The sequence below is a fragment of the Neovison vison genome, chromosome 5, assembly GCF_020171115.1.
Source record: "Neovison vison isolate M4711 chromosome 5, ASM_NN_V1, whole genome shotgun sequence".
Lineage (NCBI taxonomy): Eukaryota > Metazoa > Chordata > Mammalia > Carnivora > Mustelidae > Neogale > Neogale vison.
In genome coordinates, this window is record NC_058095.1 from 85,869,518 (window position 1) to 85,883,221 (window position 13,704).

Here is a 13,704-nt window from a genome sequence, read left to right on the forward strand (position 1 = left end):
TCTAGCAATAGAGGATTGCTAAAATCTTCCACTATGATGATGGCTTGTTTCATAATTTTTTGAATTTATTCAGTTTTTATGGCATGTATGCAAATGAATAGATACACATAAAGGTATTTCAGGGTGTTTGTTAGATGCATGTAAGTCTAGCATTTCCTGGTGACTCTAATTTTATATTTCTAGTGTTACAGCAATACCCCCCCATAATGTGCCTGTAATCATGGGAGTTCAGATATAACATAAATGATGGATGGCACCTGTCCTCTGCTCCTGCCGCATTGTTAAGGGGTAGCTGAAGTTTTCATCTCCTTTGGAGTAAAAGGATGGGTGGTGACGTGTGTTGGGCTGGAAATAAGCAACACCAGTAAATGAGGCCCCTGTCACCAATAAATAATCTAGATTTCTCTTCTGAGACTAGGTTAACTGGGACATTCTTTGAATCACTGCTCCTTCCTCCTTCCCTTCCCTCTTGGAATCACTATGTAGACCCCAGGGCTCAGGATCATTCCCAGCAGGTCCCCTACCCAGAAGTGCTGGCTGGTGAAAGGATGGATCTAAACTCTTTGCCAGATTCTCTGATATATAGGCCCTCATTGGGGTGAGTTCATTAATTTTGCAACATGACTACGTTTATAGGGTTGAACTCTGGGACCCATGCTTATCATGAGGTTTCTTTGTTTTTTGTGTTCTCCAGATTCAGAATTATTTAATACATTTCAATTACTTTATCCAGCTCAGGAGTCAGTATCTGTTTTAAGCCTAATTTATCTTCAGTTAGAGAAATTTCTTCACAGTTACCCCTTAATCATTGTCTTTCCACTGTTTTCTCCAGTTACTCCCCTGGAGCTCCAGTGGAACACATGTAGACCATCTCAGCTTTCAGATTTCCCTTCATATTTCTCCTATCTTTACCATGCTCTCATGTTTTCTAAGATTTCTTACATACCTGTTAGATACACATAAGACATGTACTTTATATGTCTGAAAACTTCAAGCTATATAACTCATTTTTGAATTTTAAAACAGAACTGAATTTCTCATTTCTAAAGGGTCTATTAAGTTCTTTTCAAACATAGTTTTTAAAAAATCATATTGGCTCCTTTTCAACATCATCCATGTATTTATGATTTCTGTGTCTCAAACTCCTGGCAATAGCCTATTCAAATTAGGCATGTCAATAAATGACCCTTGAAATGTCATTGAATGACATCTATTTAGTAGACATAGTGCTCAGTTCACTATGGTGTGTCCCATGGCAAGAATCAAAGAATATAGAAGACAGAATTCCTATCTGTAAGGTGGTTTTATTTTAAATAAGAAATAGGGAACCATGAATTCAAAGGGCATAAAAATTGCATAAAGATATTTATGCAAAAATATACTTTATGTCTGAGTCCCTCTCTATTAAAATTTTGATAACTGTATTTGAGAGAAGCATTAAAAACCCATCAAAATTAAGTATATCACCATCAACAACTCTGAGAGATGGTTAACAGGGAAATAGATATACGTTTTTTAATGATAACATAAACTATTTTATTCTTTTCAAAGAAAATTACATTTATTTATTTATTTGTCTATTTGACAGAGAGAGAGCACGCACAAGCAGGGGGAGCAGCAGGCAGAGGGAGAGAGAAGCAGTTTCCCCACATTGCAAGGAACGTGATGTGGGGCTCAGTCCCAGGATGCTGGGATCATGACTTGAGCTGAAGGGAGATGTTTAATTGTCCGAGCCACCCCGATGCCCTAATAACCTGTATTACTTTTTAAAATAAAATAAAGTGCTCTCCAAAGGTAATTTTTATTCAACATGTAGTAAAACTCAAAATTCTTTCTTAGAATACAGATTTTTAGTTCTAAAATAATGCATTATTTCATTAACTTTTTAGTAAAGGGCTTGTAAATAGCTCACAAAGTCCTCTGCATTGTCCCAGTGCAATTTCTTGCCAGCATGAATGCTGTTTTGCTGTTGTCTGACTTAACATGCTGAAGAATTGGTACCCTTCCCAATGCTGATGATAATAAGTATCTAAAGAAAGCTAACTGAACCAGATAGCCTCTGAAGTCTCTTTTAGCAAAAACATAATACACTGTGTCAAATAAAAATAAAAGCCACCATGAGCTAAGAGGAATATAATTATTAAATAACAAAATTGATTTTTTAGAAAAAATTTAAATTGAATGTTCCACCTAGCCATTTAAATCATGCCCGTCTAGAGTAAAATCCTTGTTTATGCAGCATAATCAACACTGAGAAATAGCAATAGCAGGTTAACCAAAATCCTTAAAGTGGGAAGTTATAAAACATGATAGAGAGAGAAAGACAACTGGGGGAAAAAAAACAGATGTGAGAGCAGAAGTGGTGGTAACTAGAGCTCAAATCTGGAAGGACAAGAAAGCAGATCACTAGCTTCTGAAGGTGAGCCTGGAGTCAGTATGTTCACCTGAGGAAATGGGATCCAGACTCTTAGGCAGTCAGCAAAGTAGGTGCACAAAAGTGGGGTAACTCATGGGGCACCTGGGGACTCAGTTGGTTAAGAATCTGACTGTTGGTTTCAGCTCAGGTCATGATCCCAGGGTGGTGGGATCCAGCCCCACACTGGGCTCCACACTCGCACTGGAGTCTGCTAGAGCTTCTCTCTCCCTGTCCCTTGCCCATCCCCACCATATTCTCTCTCTCTCTCTCTCTCTCTCTCTCTTAGTTAAGCATACAACTGTTGGTTTCAGCTCAGGTCATGATCTCATCCGTGATGAGATTGAACCCTGAGTCAGACTCCCCACCGAGCTTCTCTCCCAGTGGCCCTCCCCCTACTCGTGTTTTCTCTCTCTCTCTGTCCCTCCCTCTGTCTCTTTCCCTCCCTAAAGTAAATAAATAAACCTTTAAAAAAAAAAAAAAGATGCATCTCCAACTGGGGGTAAGTGCAAATGAAGAGAATAGTCTAGGGGCTGAGTTTGAGGCTGGGAGATGAGGAAGCAGCAAGTGATAATAAGAAGCAATCGCCACTGCAATGAGGGTTCCTGGAAGTGGAGGTGATGACTATTTGGCATGTGCTGACCTGAGGACATACGAACACACACTTCGCTTAGCAACATGGAGGTCATTGGGGGGCTTATTACAAAATCAAGTTCAATGGGTGGTGGGTGTGGAAGCCTGTCAGGAATTGAGTTCTAGAGAGAAGGAAGACACATAGAGGGATAGTGGGTAGAGTCAACACACTCAAGGAGTTTTGGTGGGAGGAGGAGTGGAGAAATGGATCTGGGGCTGTAGATATTTGTGAAGTTTCTGCAGTCTGCCAGGGCATATGGTGGTAAAAGCAGAATCGCTATTCTCAGGAGCCACAGACTGGTCTTATATAGTTTGTCTTTGTTAGTATTCTTTCAGTAATAAAATCCTACAGACCTCATTTTCTATATTACTAGTCTTCTTTCCAATAGGTCTTTTCTGAAAATGCTTTAACAGAGACAGCGGTTTTATTTCTATCTACTTAGCCTGGATCCCACATGGTATTAGCTCCTCATCCACAGTCATTGTTTGAATGTTGGGCCACAACTACTAAATCTTTTCTTAATGTATTCAGTATGTTCATAAGTCATACAATGTTTTATTTAGTCTTTAACTCAGAGGACTCACCCATACTATCTAGCCCCATTTGCTATCATTGCCCCTGGCAGGTAGATAGCTCAATTAGCGTTTTTCAAGTTCAATAGTTATTTCTTTCAATTTTTTCACTCATTCACTTAAGACCTCTATTGTGTGCCTATTATTTGTCAGTTACACTGTTTTAGGGACATAGCAATGAACAAGACTCACATAGAATTTACATTCAAAGGAGGAGGAATCTATAAACAGGTGAATAATCGAAACAGATTCCAAAGACTGAATTAGAGGGAGTTAAGGTCTACCCTCATAACAGAATTGCTACTGGCTCTCTTGTAAGCCATAACAAAAAGGTCTTAAATGGATATTAAGGTTTTCCCCATTTTATGTAAGTGTGAACAAAACTTTCTATGAAAGGTAGAATAATGACTTCAAAATAGGTTCATGTCCTAAACCCTGGAAACTTACATGGCAGAAGGGATTTTATAGTTGTGATTATGTTAAGGCTTTTGAGATGGGGAGATTGTCCTGGATTCCCCCAGGTGGGCTCAGTGTAATCACAAGGTCCTTATGAAGAGGAAATAGCAGGGTCAGAGTCAGAGAATGAGCTAAGACAACATAAATAAAGGTTGTAGCCAAGGATTGTGGGCAGCCTCTGGAAGCTGGAAAAAAGAAGGAACAGATTTTCCCTACACCCTCCAGAAAGAATACAAACCTGTCCACACTTTGATTTTTGGCCCCCAAAGACCCATTTTTGGACTTCTGTCCTTCAAAACTGTAAGATAATAAAATTGTGTTGGTTTAAGCCACCAGATTTGTGACAATATGTTACACCAGGAATAGGAAACTCTATGTAGGAATAGAAATACATAGCATTTGGAAACCCCATGTACACATAGCATTCTTGGAAAGCTGCTGTTCTTACTGATCCGTAATGACATTGTAAAATAGTGCACTTGCTATAAATTCAGACTCCCTGGTCACCCTTCCTGATACAACTGCAGTCTCTCAGCCTGTGCCTCACAGAAGTTTTGGACTTGCCACCATTAGCACAGATAATGACAAGCGCATTGAAATAAATGTAATAGCGGGAGGTGATGATACATGACGTGAGTGCCCAGAGAAGGCATCTTTGAGGAAATGACATGTGAGCTGCCACTGAAGGCTAAGAAGGAGCCAGCAGGGGGTTTCAGGTGGAGAGAATGCCCAGGACAGAGGTCTTAAGGTGAGTTAACTTGTCGCTTAAAGAGTAGATGGAGCATTGCGAGTAAAGACCAAATGCTAGTAGATGATGTTGAAGAAGTAAGCCAAGGCCCTTCATGGAGGGTCTAGCCAGTGACAGAGGAGCTCAGATATTCTTAGGGTGGGGAAGAGCCTTTAGAAAGTTTGAAAGAACAGAATGATAGGAACTTATTTGGCTGCTGGGTAGAGCATGGTTTCTGAAAGGAAAAAAGGGAAACTGGTTCCATAAGAGTTTGTAGAGGCTTGAACTAGTATGGGGGCAAGAGGAGTGGACACACTCAGGATACAGATTAAGGCAGAGCTGATAAAATGTGAGAAGTCTGAAGGGAAAAGAGAAGAAGCAAGGATGACTCCTAGGACTTTGGAGCAACTGTGTTTGTGAGGCGGACTCTACTGTAAAGAAGACTGAGGACCTCAAAGAAATGAGCAAATAAGTTATGCCAATTATGACATCAGTAAGCATTTAGGTTTTGAATCATGTAGATTATCCTGAGTATTGGAAATCCTATGTAATGAATAGCACAGTTTTATATAATCAATTAGAATGTAGGAAAATCCAATTGTTGAGTGGGAAAGAGATTTAAAGAATTATTTCAGACTATGACTTATATTAATAAGGACACTTCCAAACTATTCCTAAAAATAAATGTAAGACCTTTGCATTAAAAAAAAAAAATTCCTAGAGAATATTTTACATTCTGTGTCGCCCTCGACCCGCAAGGACGACAAGAAGCCCCGGTTCAGATGTATCTTCTCTCTCTTCATTTCCCCAAGTCCACACACTTATATATGTTTACATGACCAATCAGTGAACAAGGTGACCAGTAAGGGGCCCAACAATGGGGAGAGCCAACGAGAGTCCTGTTACTATGCTGATTAAATTTGAAACAGCCAATGACTATGTCCTCCTTTAGGTGGGCTTCACCAGAAAGTTCGGTGTTCACTTGCAGCGTATTTTGCTGGCAGTGAGCCAATGCCATCTTGTAATGGTGGGGATTTTCCCGGCCGGAGGCAGTCCCCGACATCTCCCCCTTTTTTGTTTTATGGCAGAGATCGTGCCTGTCTTAGGTTGTCAGTAGCAGAAAACATCCTTACCCGTCATCAGACACAAGATATCAATGACCTCTGTCCTGTCTTAGGTTGGTATGCTTCTCTACTGATCTTACCCGTCTTTGACTACCGATCTAGCATGCTTAGCCATATCTGGGGAGATGTCCCAGCCTCTATTGACATAAGGGCTTGTACAATAGCTCGGCTCTGCTCTCGCTGCTGTGTTCTCCATTGGCGAACTTTTCTGAATAGAAGCAGAATGCCAATAAGAAGGAGGACAAGAAGACCAATTGTGCCAGCCCATTGTTTGGTAAACTGGAACATATTGCTGAATGTTTGAAATAGCTCTGGGAGGGAAGCTGGTTGCACACGCGTACTCGTGTGAAATTTTGAAAATCGTCAGACCAAGCACCCTGCAAATACTGGGAGAGCTGTTGGGAAACATTCTGTATAGGCTATGGGAGTTACACAAATTGCCGGGAAGGGTGCTATACATCTCAGTCCCAATAGGGCCCCAATATGTCCACTTGTTCTTGAACCAAATCCACTCTCTGGTTGACTATTAGGATTCCTGCTTGCAGATGTGCATTGATCTGAGTCTGTGTTTGAAGGGCTGCTGCCGTTCCTGCTGCAAGGGTGTTCACAGCTTCCGCAGTGGGTCTAGTTGCAGCAAGCGAGACTGCTGCTGCCGTGGCAGCTGCTGTAGATATAACCAATGCTGTCACAATGGCGGCTGTGATACCAAAATCTCTCTTATTTCTGGAGAGCACCACTGGTAACTTGTCCTCTGGAATGAAAACTGGGATAGGAACAGGAGTAGGGATACGCATAATCACAGCCAGCTTGAAGGCCGTGACATTGCAGCACTGGGAAAGATAGCAATTCTTAGTGCAATTCAACGTATCATTCAGCTTGCTAGCATTTGTTACGAGGAAAAGGAATGGTGGTGAATGCATATGGGAGTGGGCTGATAAGTAATATTATTGGGACAAGACACATTAACTGTTGTCTCAAAGGTACTAGAGTCATTTTGTTTATAAGAACAGTTGAGGAATTTGCCACCATTTAACATGGGACACTGCTGAGATATCAGTACATGCTCCTAACAAGTCACAGACCTGCCATGCATCAAGGGGAGAGGAGGGAATAGGAGAGAAGAGTTAGTCACTGGTAAAGGATATAGCCATGCTTTAACCACTGCTCACAGCTCTCTGGCTTGAGTCTGCCGCAGGAGGTGTAGCATCCCCAGCGTTATCATCAGCATCATGACTGGTGTTCAGAGGCAAGGCTGCATGCACCAGCCGCTCTGGGATCCAAATTGGAGCCTCTTTTTCCTGTGGAAAAACACATACAGACCGCCCTACTCCATACTAACACTGGATCTGGTCCATTCCACTTTCCTGTGAGGATGTCCTTCCAAAGTACTAAAGGCTTAGGGGGAGCAGCATCAGCACTTGCATGTCTGTCTGCAGCTGATTTACCTGTTTTGTCCAACGTTAAAAAAATTCAAAATAAAAAGAATGGTGTTGAGCTTATCTTTAGGGGACCTGAAGGTGTCCCCTATTCCCCCTTTTTGTTTATAAAGCACATTTTTTATTGTAAGATGCACGCGCTCCACAACACTCTGTCCTTGTGGGTTATAGGGTATTCCATGTATCAGGTGAATGTCAAGTTGTTGTAGGAAGGCTTTAAAGGGTTGTGAGGTGTAGGCTGGACCATTATCTGTCTTTAACTGGCATGGCTTTTCCCATGCCGCGAAAGCCTGTAGGCAATGGGCAATAACATCTCTGGATTTTTCCCCTGTATGCACTGAGGCGAAAATTATTCCAGAGCAGGTACATGAACATATCTTAACTTTCCAAATTCTGAAACATGTGTGACATCCATTTGCCATATATGACTAGGTAACAGACCCTTACGATTAACCCCCAAGGACGGTGCAGGTAGTAAAGTCAAGCAGTTTCTGCAGGAGACTACTATATCCCGTGCCTGTGCTTTTGTTATGTTAAATTTGAGGCGAAGAGTTAAAGCATTCACATGGAACAGCTTATGATAATGTCTCGCCTGTGGCACCGGGTCCTCAATGGCAAAGGTTGATATGGCCCCGAGGCATTAATAGGTTTTACAGGGGCCAAACCCTGGATCACAGGTGGTCCCATTGAGGTATGTTTAGCAAGCCTTCATCTAGGAACCATGGAGCCGCCTTTTCCACTGTATTCAAAAAGGCCCGAGCAGTTTTTGCTTTTAGTGGAGTTCCATTGGCTTACAGCAGGTCTTTTAAAGACTCTTCTAACCACACTTTAGATACTTCAGATCCCATTATGAACACACAGACAACAGACGCGGACGTTAAAGACACTAACTAACACACTGACTTTTTACGCACATATACTTCAGTCGACCTTTATTCCCCGCTTTACCGCGGAATAAAATCCCGGCTCTATGGCCGCCCCGCTTCTTATTGCGGTCTTGTACAAGATTGCCACCACTTTAATCGTGGTCCCTTAAGAAAATCCTGGCTCTATGGCCGCCCGCTTCTTATTGCGGTCTTGTACAAGATTCCCACCACTTTAATCGTGGTCCCTTAAGAAAATCCCGGCTCTATGGCCGCCCGCTTCTTATTGCGGTCTTGTACAAGATTCCCACCACTTTAATCGTGGTCCCTTAAGAAAATCCCGGCTCTATGGCCGCCCGCTTCTTATTGCGGTGTTGTACAAGAGTCCCACCACTTTAATCGTGGTCCCTTAAGAAAATCCCGGCTCTATGGCCGCCCGCTTCTTATTGCGGTCTTGTACAAGATTCCCACCACTTTAATCGTGGTCCCTTAAGAAAATCCCGGCTCTATGGCCGCCCGCTTCTTATTGCGGTCTTGTACAAGATTCCCACCACTTTAATCGTGGTCCCTTAAGAAAATCCCGGCTCTATGGCCGCCTGCTTCTTATTGCGGTCTTGTACAAGAGTCCCACCACTTTAATCGTGGTCCCTTAAGAAAATCCCGGCTCTATGGCCGCCCGCTTCTTATTGCGGTCTTGTACAAGATTCCCACCACTTTAATCGTGGTCCCTTAAGAAAATCCCGGCTCTATGGCCGCCCGCTTCTTATTGCGGTCTTGTACAAGATTCCCACCACTTTAATCGTGGTCCCTTAAGAAAATCCCGGCTCTATGGCCGCCCGCTTCTTATTGCGGTCTTGTACAAGATTCCCACCACTTTAATCGTGGTCCCTTAAGAAAATCCCGGCTCTATGGCCGCCCGCTTCTTATTGCGGTCTTGTACAAGATTCCCACCACTTTAATTGTGGTTCCTTCCCCGCTTACCTGCGGTTTTTCTCCTTGCAAGGTTTACTTACTCATTAACAATTCCCGGGTTTCGGCACCATTTGTCGCCCTCGACCCGCAAGGACGACAAGAAGCCCCGGTTCAGATGTATCTTCTCTCTCTTCATTTCCCCAGGTCCACACACTTATATACGTTTACATGACCAATCAGTGAACAAGGTGACCAATAAGGGGCCAAACAATGGGGAGAGCCAACGAGAGTCCTGTTACTATGCTGATTAAATTTGAAACAGCCAATGACTATGTCCTCCTTTAGGTGGGCTTCACCAGAAAGTTCGGTGTTCACTTGCAGCGTATTTTGCTGGCAGTGAGCCAATGCCATCTTGTAATGGCGGGGATTTTCCCGGCCGGAGGCGGTCCCCGACAATTCTGATTTATCATTTTACTGCATTTACAATCAGGAAAGTCTTTGTAATCTCTAATCTTCACTTTATAAATTAAAACCACTTTTTTGGGTGCCTGGGTGGCTCAGTCATTAAGCATCTGTCTTTGGCTCAGGTCATGATCCCAGGGTCCTGGAATCAAGCCCCGCATCAGGCTCCTTGTTCAGGGGGGAGCTGCTTCTCCCTCTCTCACTCCCCCTGCTTGTGTTCCCTCTCTCACTGTCTCTCTCTCTGCCAAATAAATAAATAAAATCTAAAGAAAGAAGAAACAAACAAAAAAAACACTTTCTTGTTTTCTCTGTTGTGAAGTGAAATAATGAATAATTCTTTAAAATCTCCTCATAGAGTTGAAATTGTTATGAAAACTTAGTGTAATTTACAGAAAACAGTGAGTACTTATAAACATTTGTATGCATGTATACATTCTGATTGTTCTTGGAAGTTGGTTAATACTGGGGAACTTTATTATAAGCAAAATTGTAGAGAGCCTTTAATTCTGAGTAATTTAACAAATGAAGAAAGATGTGATTTAATTATTTGACATAAAAACTAAATAATTGGATTCCATTTTAGAAAGATATGTTGATATCAGCTTGATTTTCCTCCCACTGAATCTTTTAAAAACTTGGTAAGCTGATTATTTTAGGTTGATGCTTCAATTCCAAGTTTAACCCAGCAGAATTTTGAAAGTTGACTCTCTCTCTCTCTATATATATATATAATGTATTATATAATATATATTATATTATATTATATTTAATCATATTATATATAAAATGATTAAAATGTGAAAATATGGTCACTGGATTTCGATGAATTGGTTGTATCTAAACTATTTTGAATGATAGAGAAAATATCACTCTGTGCTTGAAATAATGATATATTTCAAAGTAACATTCAGTTCTTTTTAAAACTCATCTTAATTTTGAAAATTTATTATTGGGGTAAAAAGTATTATCTTGTGGGACTTGTAGTAAATGAGTATTGACAAACAAGTTCTTTGTTTCTATCTCTTTGTCCCTCCCTCTCTCACCCTCTCCTGCTCCTTCCTCTCCTCCCTATCTCTCTACACTCCTTCTCTCCCTTTCTCTCTCTCCTTCTGTCTCCGTGTCTCTCTGACCCTCCCTCTCTACCTCACCCGTTCCCTGTCCCTTCTCCCACCCTTCCCCTACCCCATGGCAGATGGTCCGTGAACAATACACTACAACCACAGAAGGCACCCACATACAGAGGCCAGAGAACCAGTGTGTCTACAAGATTGGCATTTATGGCTGGAGAAAGCGTTGTCTGTACTTATTTGTTCTTCTTTTACTCATCATCCTCCTCGTGAATTTTGCTCTTACAATTTGGATTCTTAAAGTGATGTGGTTTTCCCCAGTAAGTAGTTTCCTTTCCTGGTAAGCATGTTCTTGTTCTGTTTGGTCTATCACTTACCCATATTGTATTGGTAGAAGCCTCCTTTAATGGAATTAATGTTTGTTTTCTTTCTGGATCAGAATTCTCAGTAGCAAAATATTCATACATTTACTCTTTCTTAATTTCACTGTGAACTGTAGGGTGTTGGGTTTTTTTATTTCCTATTGTGAATTTTTATCTACTTGTCGGAAAATTATAACAATCTTGAGTTTGTGGTTGACTGAGTCAAAATCACATAATGATTATTTAATCCATTAATTTATAAAATTCTACAAATCATGTTGGTTTTTCTAATGCCATTAATCTACAAATACTAACCATCCAGATGCTACTTTCTCATTTTTAAGGTTTCATTTTAATATAAATTCATGTCCACACTCAATATTTAACAAAAGCTTTGAGTAGATAAAATACTCATAGTCCTAAGGAATTCATAGTCTATTTTAGACATCCTCATGTTTTCAAGATAGCTGGATAATTGTATGTGCTCTAATAATATATACTTTTTCAAAAAATATTTGTTTAATATAAAAGTGTCTTAATTTTGCTAGATATTTATCATAGTAAGAAAAATACTGCAGTGATCATCACAGGTAGGTCAATCTGTTCCCTATATGCATCTTGAAGGTGTGATACAGGCACAGGCTCATTCCAAGAACAGTAGTTATAGCAGTCAGTCTCAAATGCCTTCCTTTGATTAGTCTCCTTCACTCCCTATGCATGTATTTCTTTCCTGCCATTTTTCTACAGCCAGCAGGCACATTATCTATTTTGTTGACATAAATATTTATATTTTCCCATATTCAAAGAGGCAAATTACCAATCCCAGCAAAATATAGCTTAAAATGTGTTACTTAATATATTTAATATAAACACATACTATGAATTGTTATTATAAACCATATTTAAGTACTATAAATACATAATATATTTATTTTATTTTATTTTATTTTATTTTATTTTATTTTATTTTACTTTTGCAGTGTTCCAAGATTCATTGTTTATGTACCACACCCAGTGCTCCATACAATATGTGCCCTCCTTAATATCCACCAGGCTCACCACCAGGCTGGGTCATCCCTCTCCCCATTCCCCTCCCCTCCAAAACCTTCAGTTTGTTTCTCAGAGCCCACAGCCTCTCATGGTTCATCTCCCCCTCCAATTTCCCCCAATTCACTTTTTCTTTCATTCTCCTAATGTTCTCCATGTTATTCCTTATGCTCCACAAGTAAATGAAACCATATGATAATTGACTTTCTCTGCTTGATTTATTTCACTCAGCATAATCTCTTCCAGTCTTGTCCATGTTGATACTAATTTGGGTATTCATCCTTTCTGATAAAGGCGTAATATCCCATTGTATATATGGACCATATCTTCTTTATCCATTCATCTGTTGAAGGGCATCTTGGCTCTTTCCACAGTTTGGCTATTTGTGGATATTGCTCTTATGAACACTGTGGGGCATAGGGCCAATTCGAGTTTATCTTTGTATATGGTGTAAGTGAATGGTCCAGTTTCATTCTTCAATGCATAGCTGTCCAATTTTCCCAGCACCATTTATTGAAGAGACTGTCTTTTTTCTACTGGATATTTTTTCTTGCTTTGTCGAAGATTACTTGATCATGGAGTTGCCAGTCCATATCTGGACTCTCTACTCTGTTCCACTGGTCTGTGTTTCTTTTTTTGTGCCAATACCATTATGTCTTGGTGATCAAAGCTTTGTAGTAAACTTGAAATCAGGCAATATGATGCCAGCTTTGTTTTTCTTTTTCAACATTTCCTTAGCAATGCAGGGTCTCTTCTGGTTCCATACAAAGTTTAAGATTGTTTGTTCCAGAACTTTGAAAAATGTCAGTGGAATTTTCATCAGGATGGCATTGAAAGTACAGATTGCTCTGGGCAATATAGACATTTTAACAATGATTATTCTTCTGATTTCTGAGCAGGGAATGCTTTTCCATCTTTTCCTGTCTTCTTCAGTTTCTTTCATGAGCATTCTGTAGTTCTTTGAGTACATACCCATTAACTCTTTGTTAGTTTTATTCCAAGGTATCTTACAGTTCTTGGTGCTATAGTAAATGGAATTGATTCTCTCGTTTCCCTTTTTATATTTTCATTGTTAGTGTATAAGAAAGCAAACAATCTGAGGGGTTTGAAGTGGCGGGGGGGTGGGAGGTTGGGCTACCAGGTGGGGGGTATTATAGAGGGCACGGCTTGCATGGAGCACTGGGTGTGGTGAAAAAATAATGAATACTGTTTTTCTGAAAATAAATAAATTGGAAAAAAAGTTTTTTTAAAAAAAGCAACTAATTTCTGTGCATTTATTTTGTATTTCTGCACATTACTGAATTGCTGTATGAGTTCTAGTAGATTGGGGGTGAAGTCTTTTGGGTTTTTCTTGTAAAGTATCATATCATCTGTGAAGAGAGAGAGTTTGACTTCTTCTTTGTCAATTTGAATACATTTTATTTTTTTGTGTTGTCTGATTGCTGTTGCTAGGACGTCTAGTTCTATGTTGAACAACAGTGGCAAGAGTGGGCATCCTTGTCATGTTTCTGATCTCAGAGGGAAGGCTGTCAGCTTTTTCCCATTGAGAATGATATTTGCTGTGGATTTTTCATAGATTTTATGAAGTTGAGGAATATTCCCTCTATCCCTATACATTGAAGAGTTTTA

At 40.3% G+C, this 13,704-nt stretch overlaps 1 protein-coding gene across 2 annotated transcripts in view; it reads left to right on the forward strand.

Moving 5' to 3' along the window:
- SGCG (sarcoglycan gamma) overlaps window positions 1-13,704 on the forward strand; it is a 139,272-nt gene that overhangs the window by 15,226 nt on the left and 110,342 nt on the right. For both annotated transcript variants that reach the window (XM_044249413.1, XM_044249412.1), the window contains exon 2: window positions 10,792-10,986. In XM_044249413.1, the coding sequence (XP_044105348.1) occupies window positions 10,792-10,986 (195 nt within the window). The remainder of the gene's footprint in view (window positions 1-10,791; window positions 10,987-13,704) is intronic.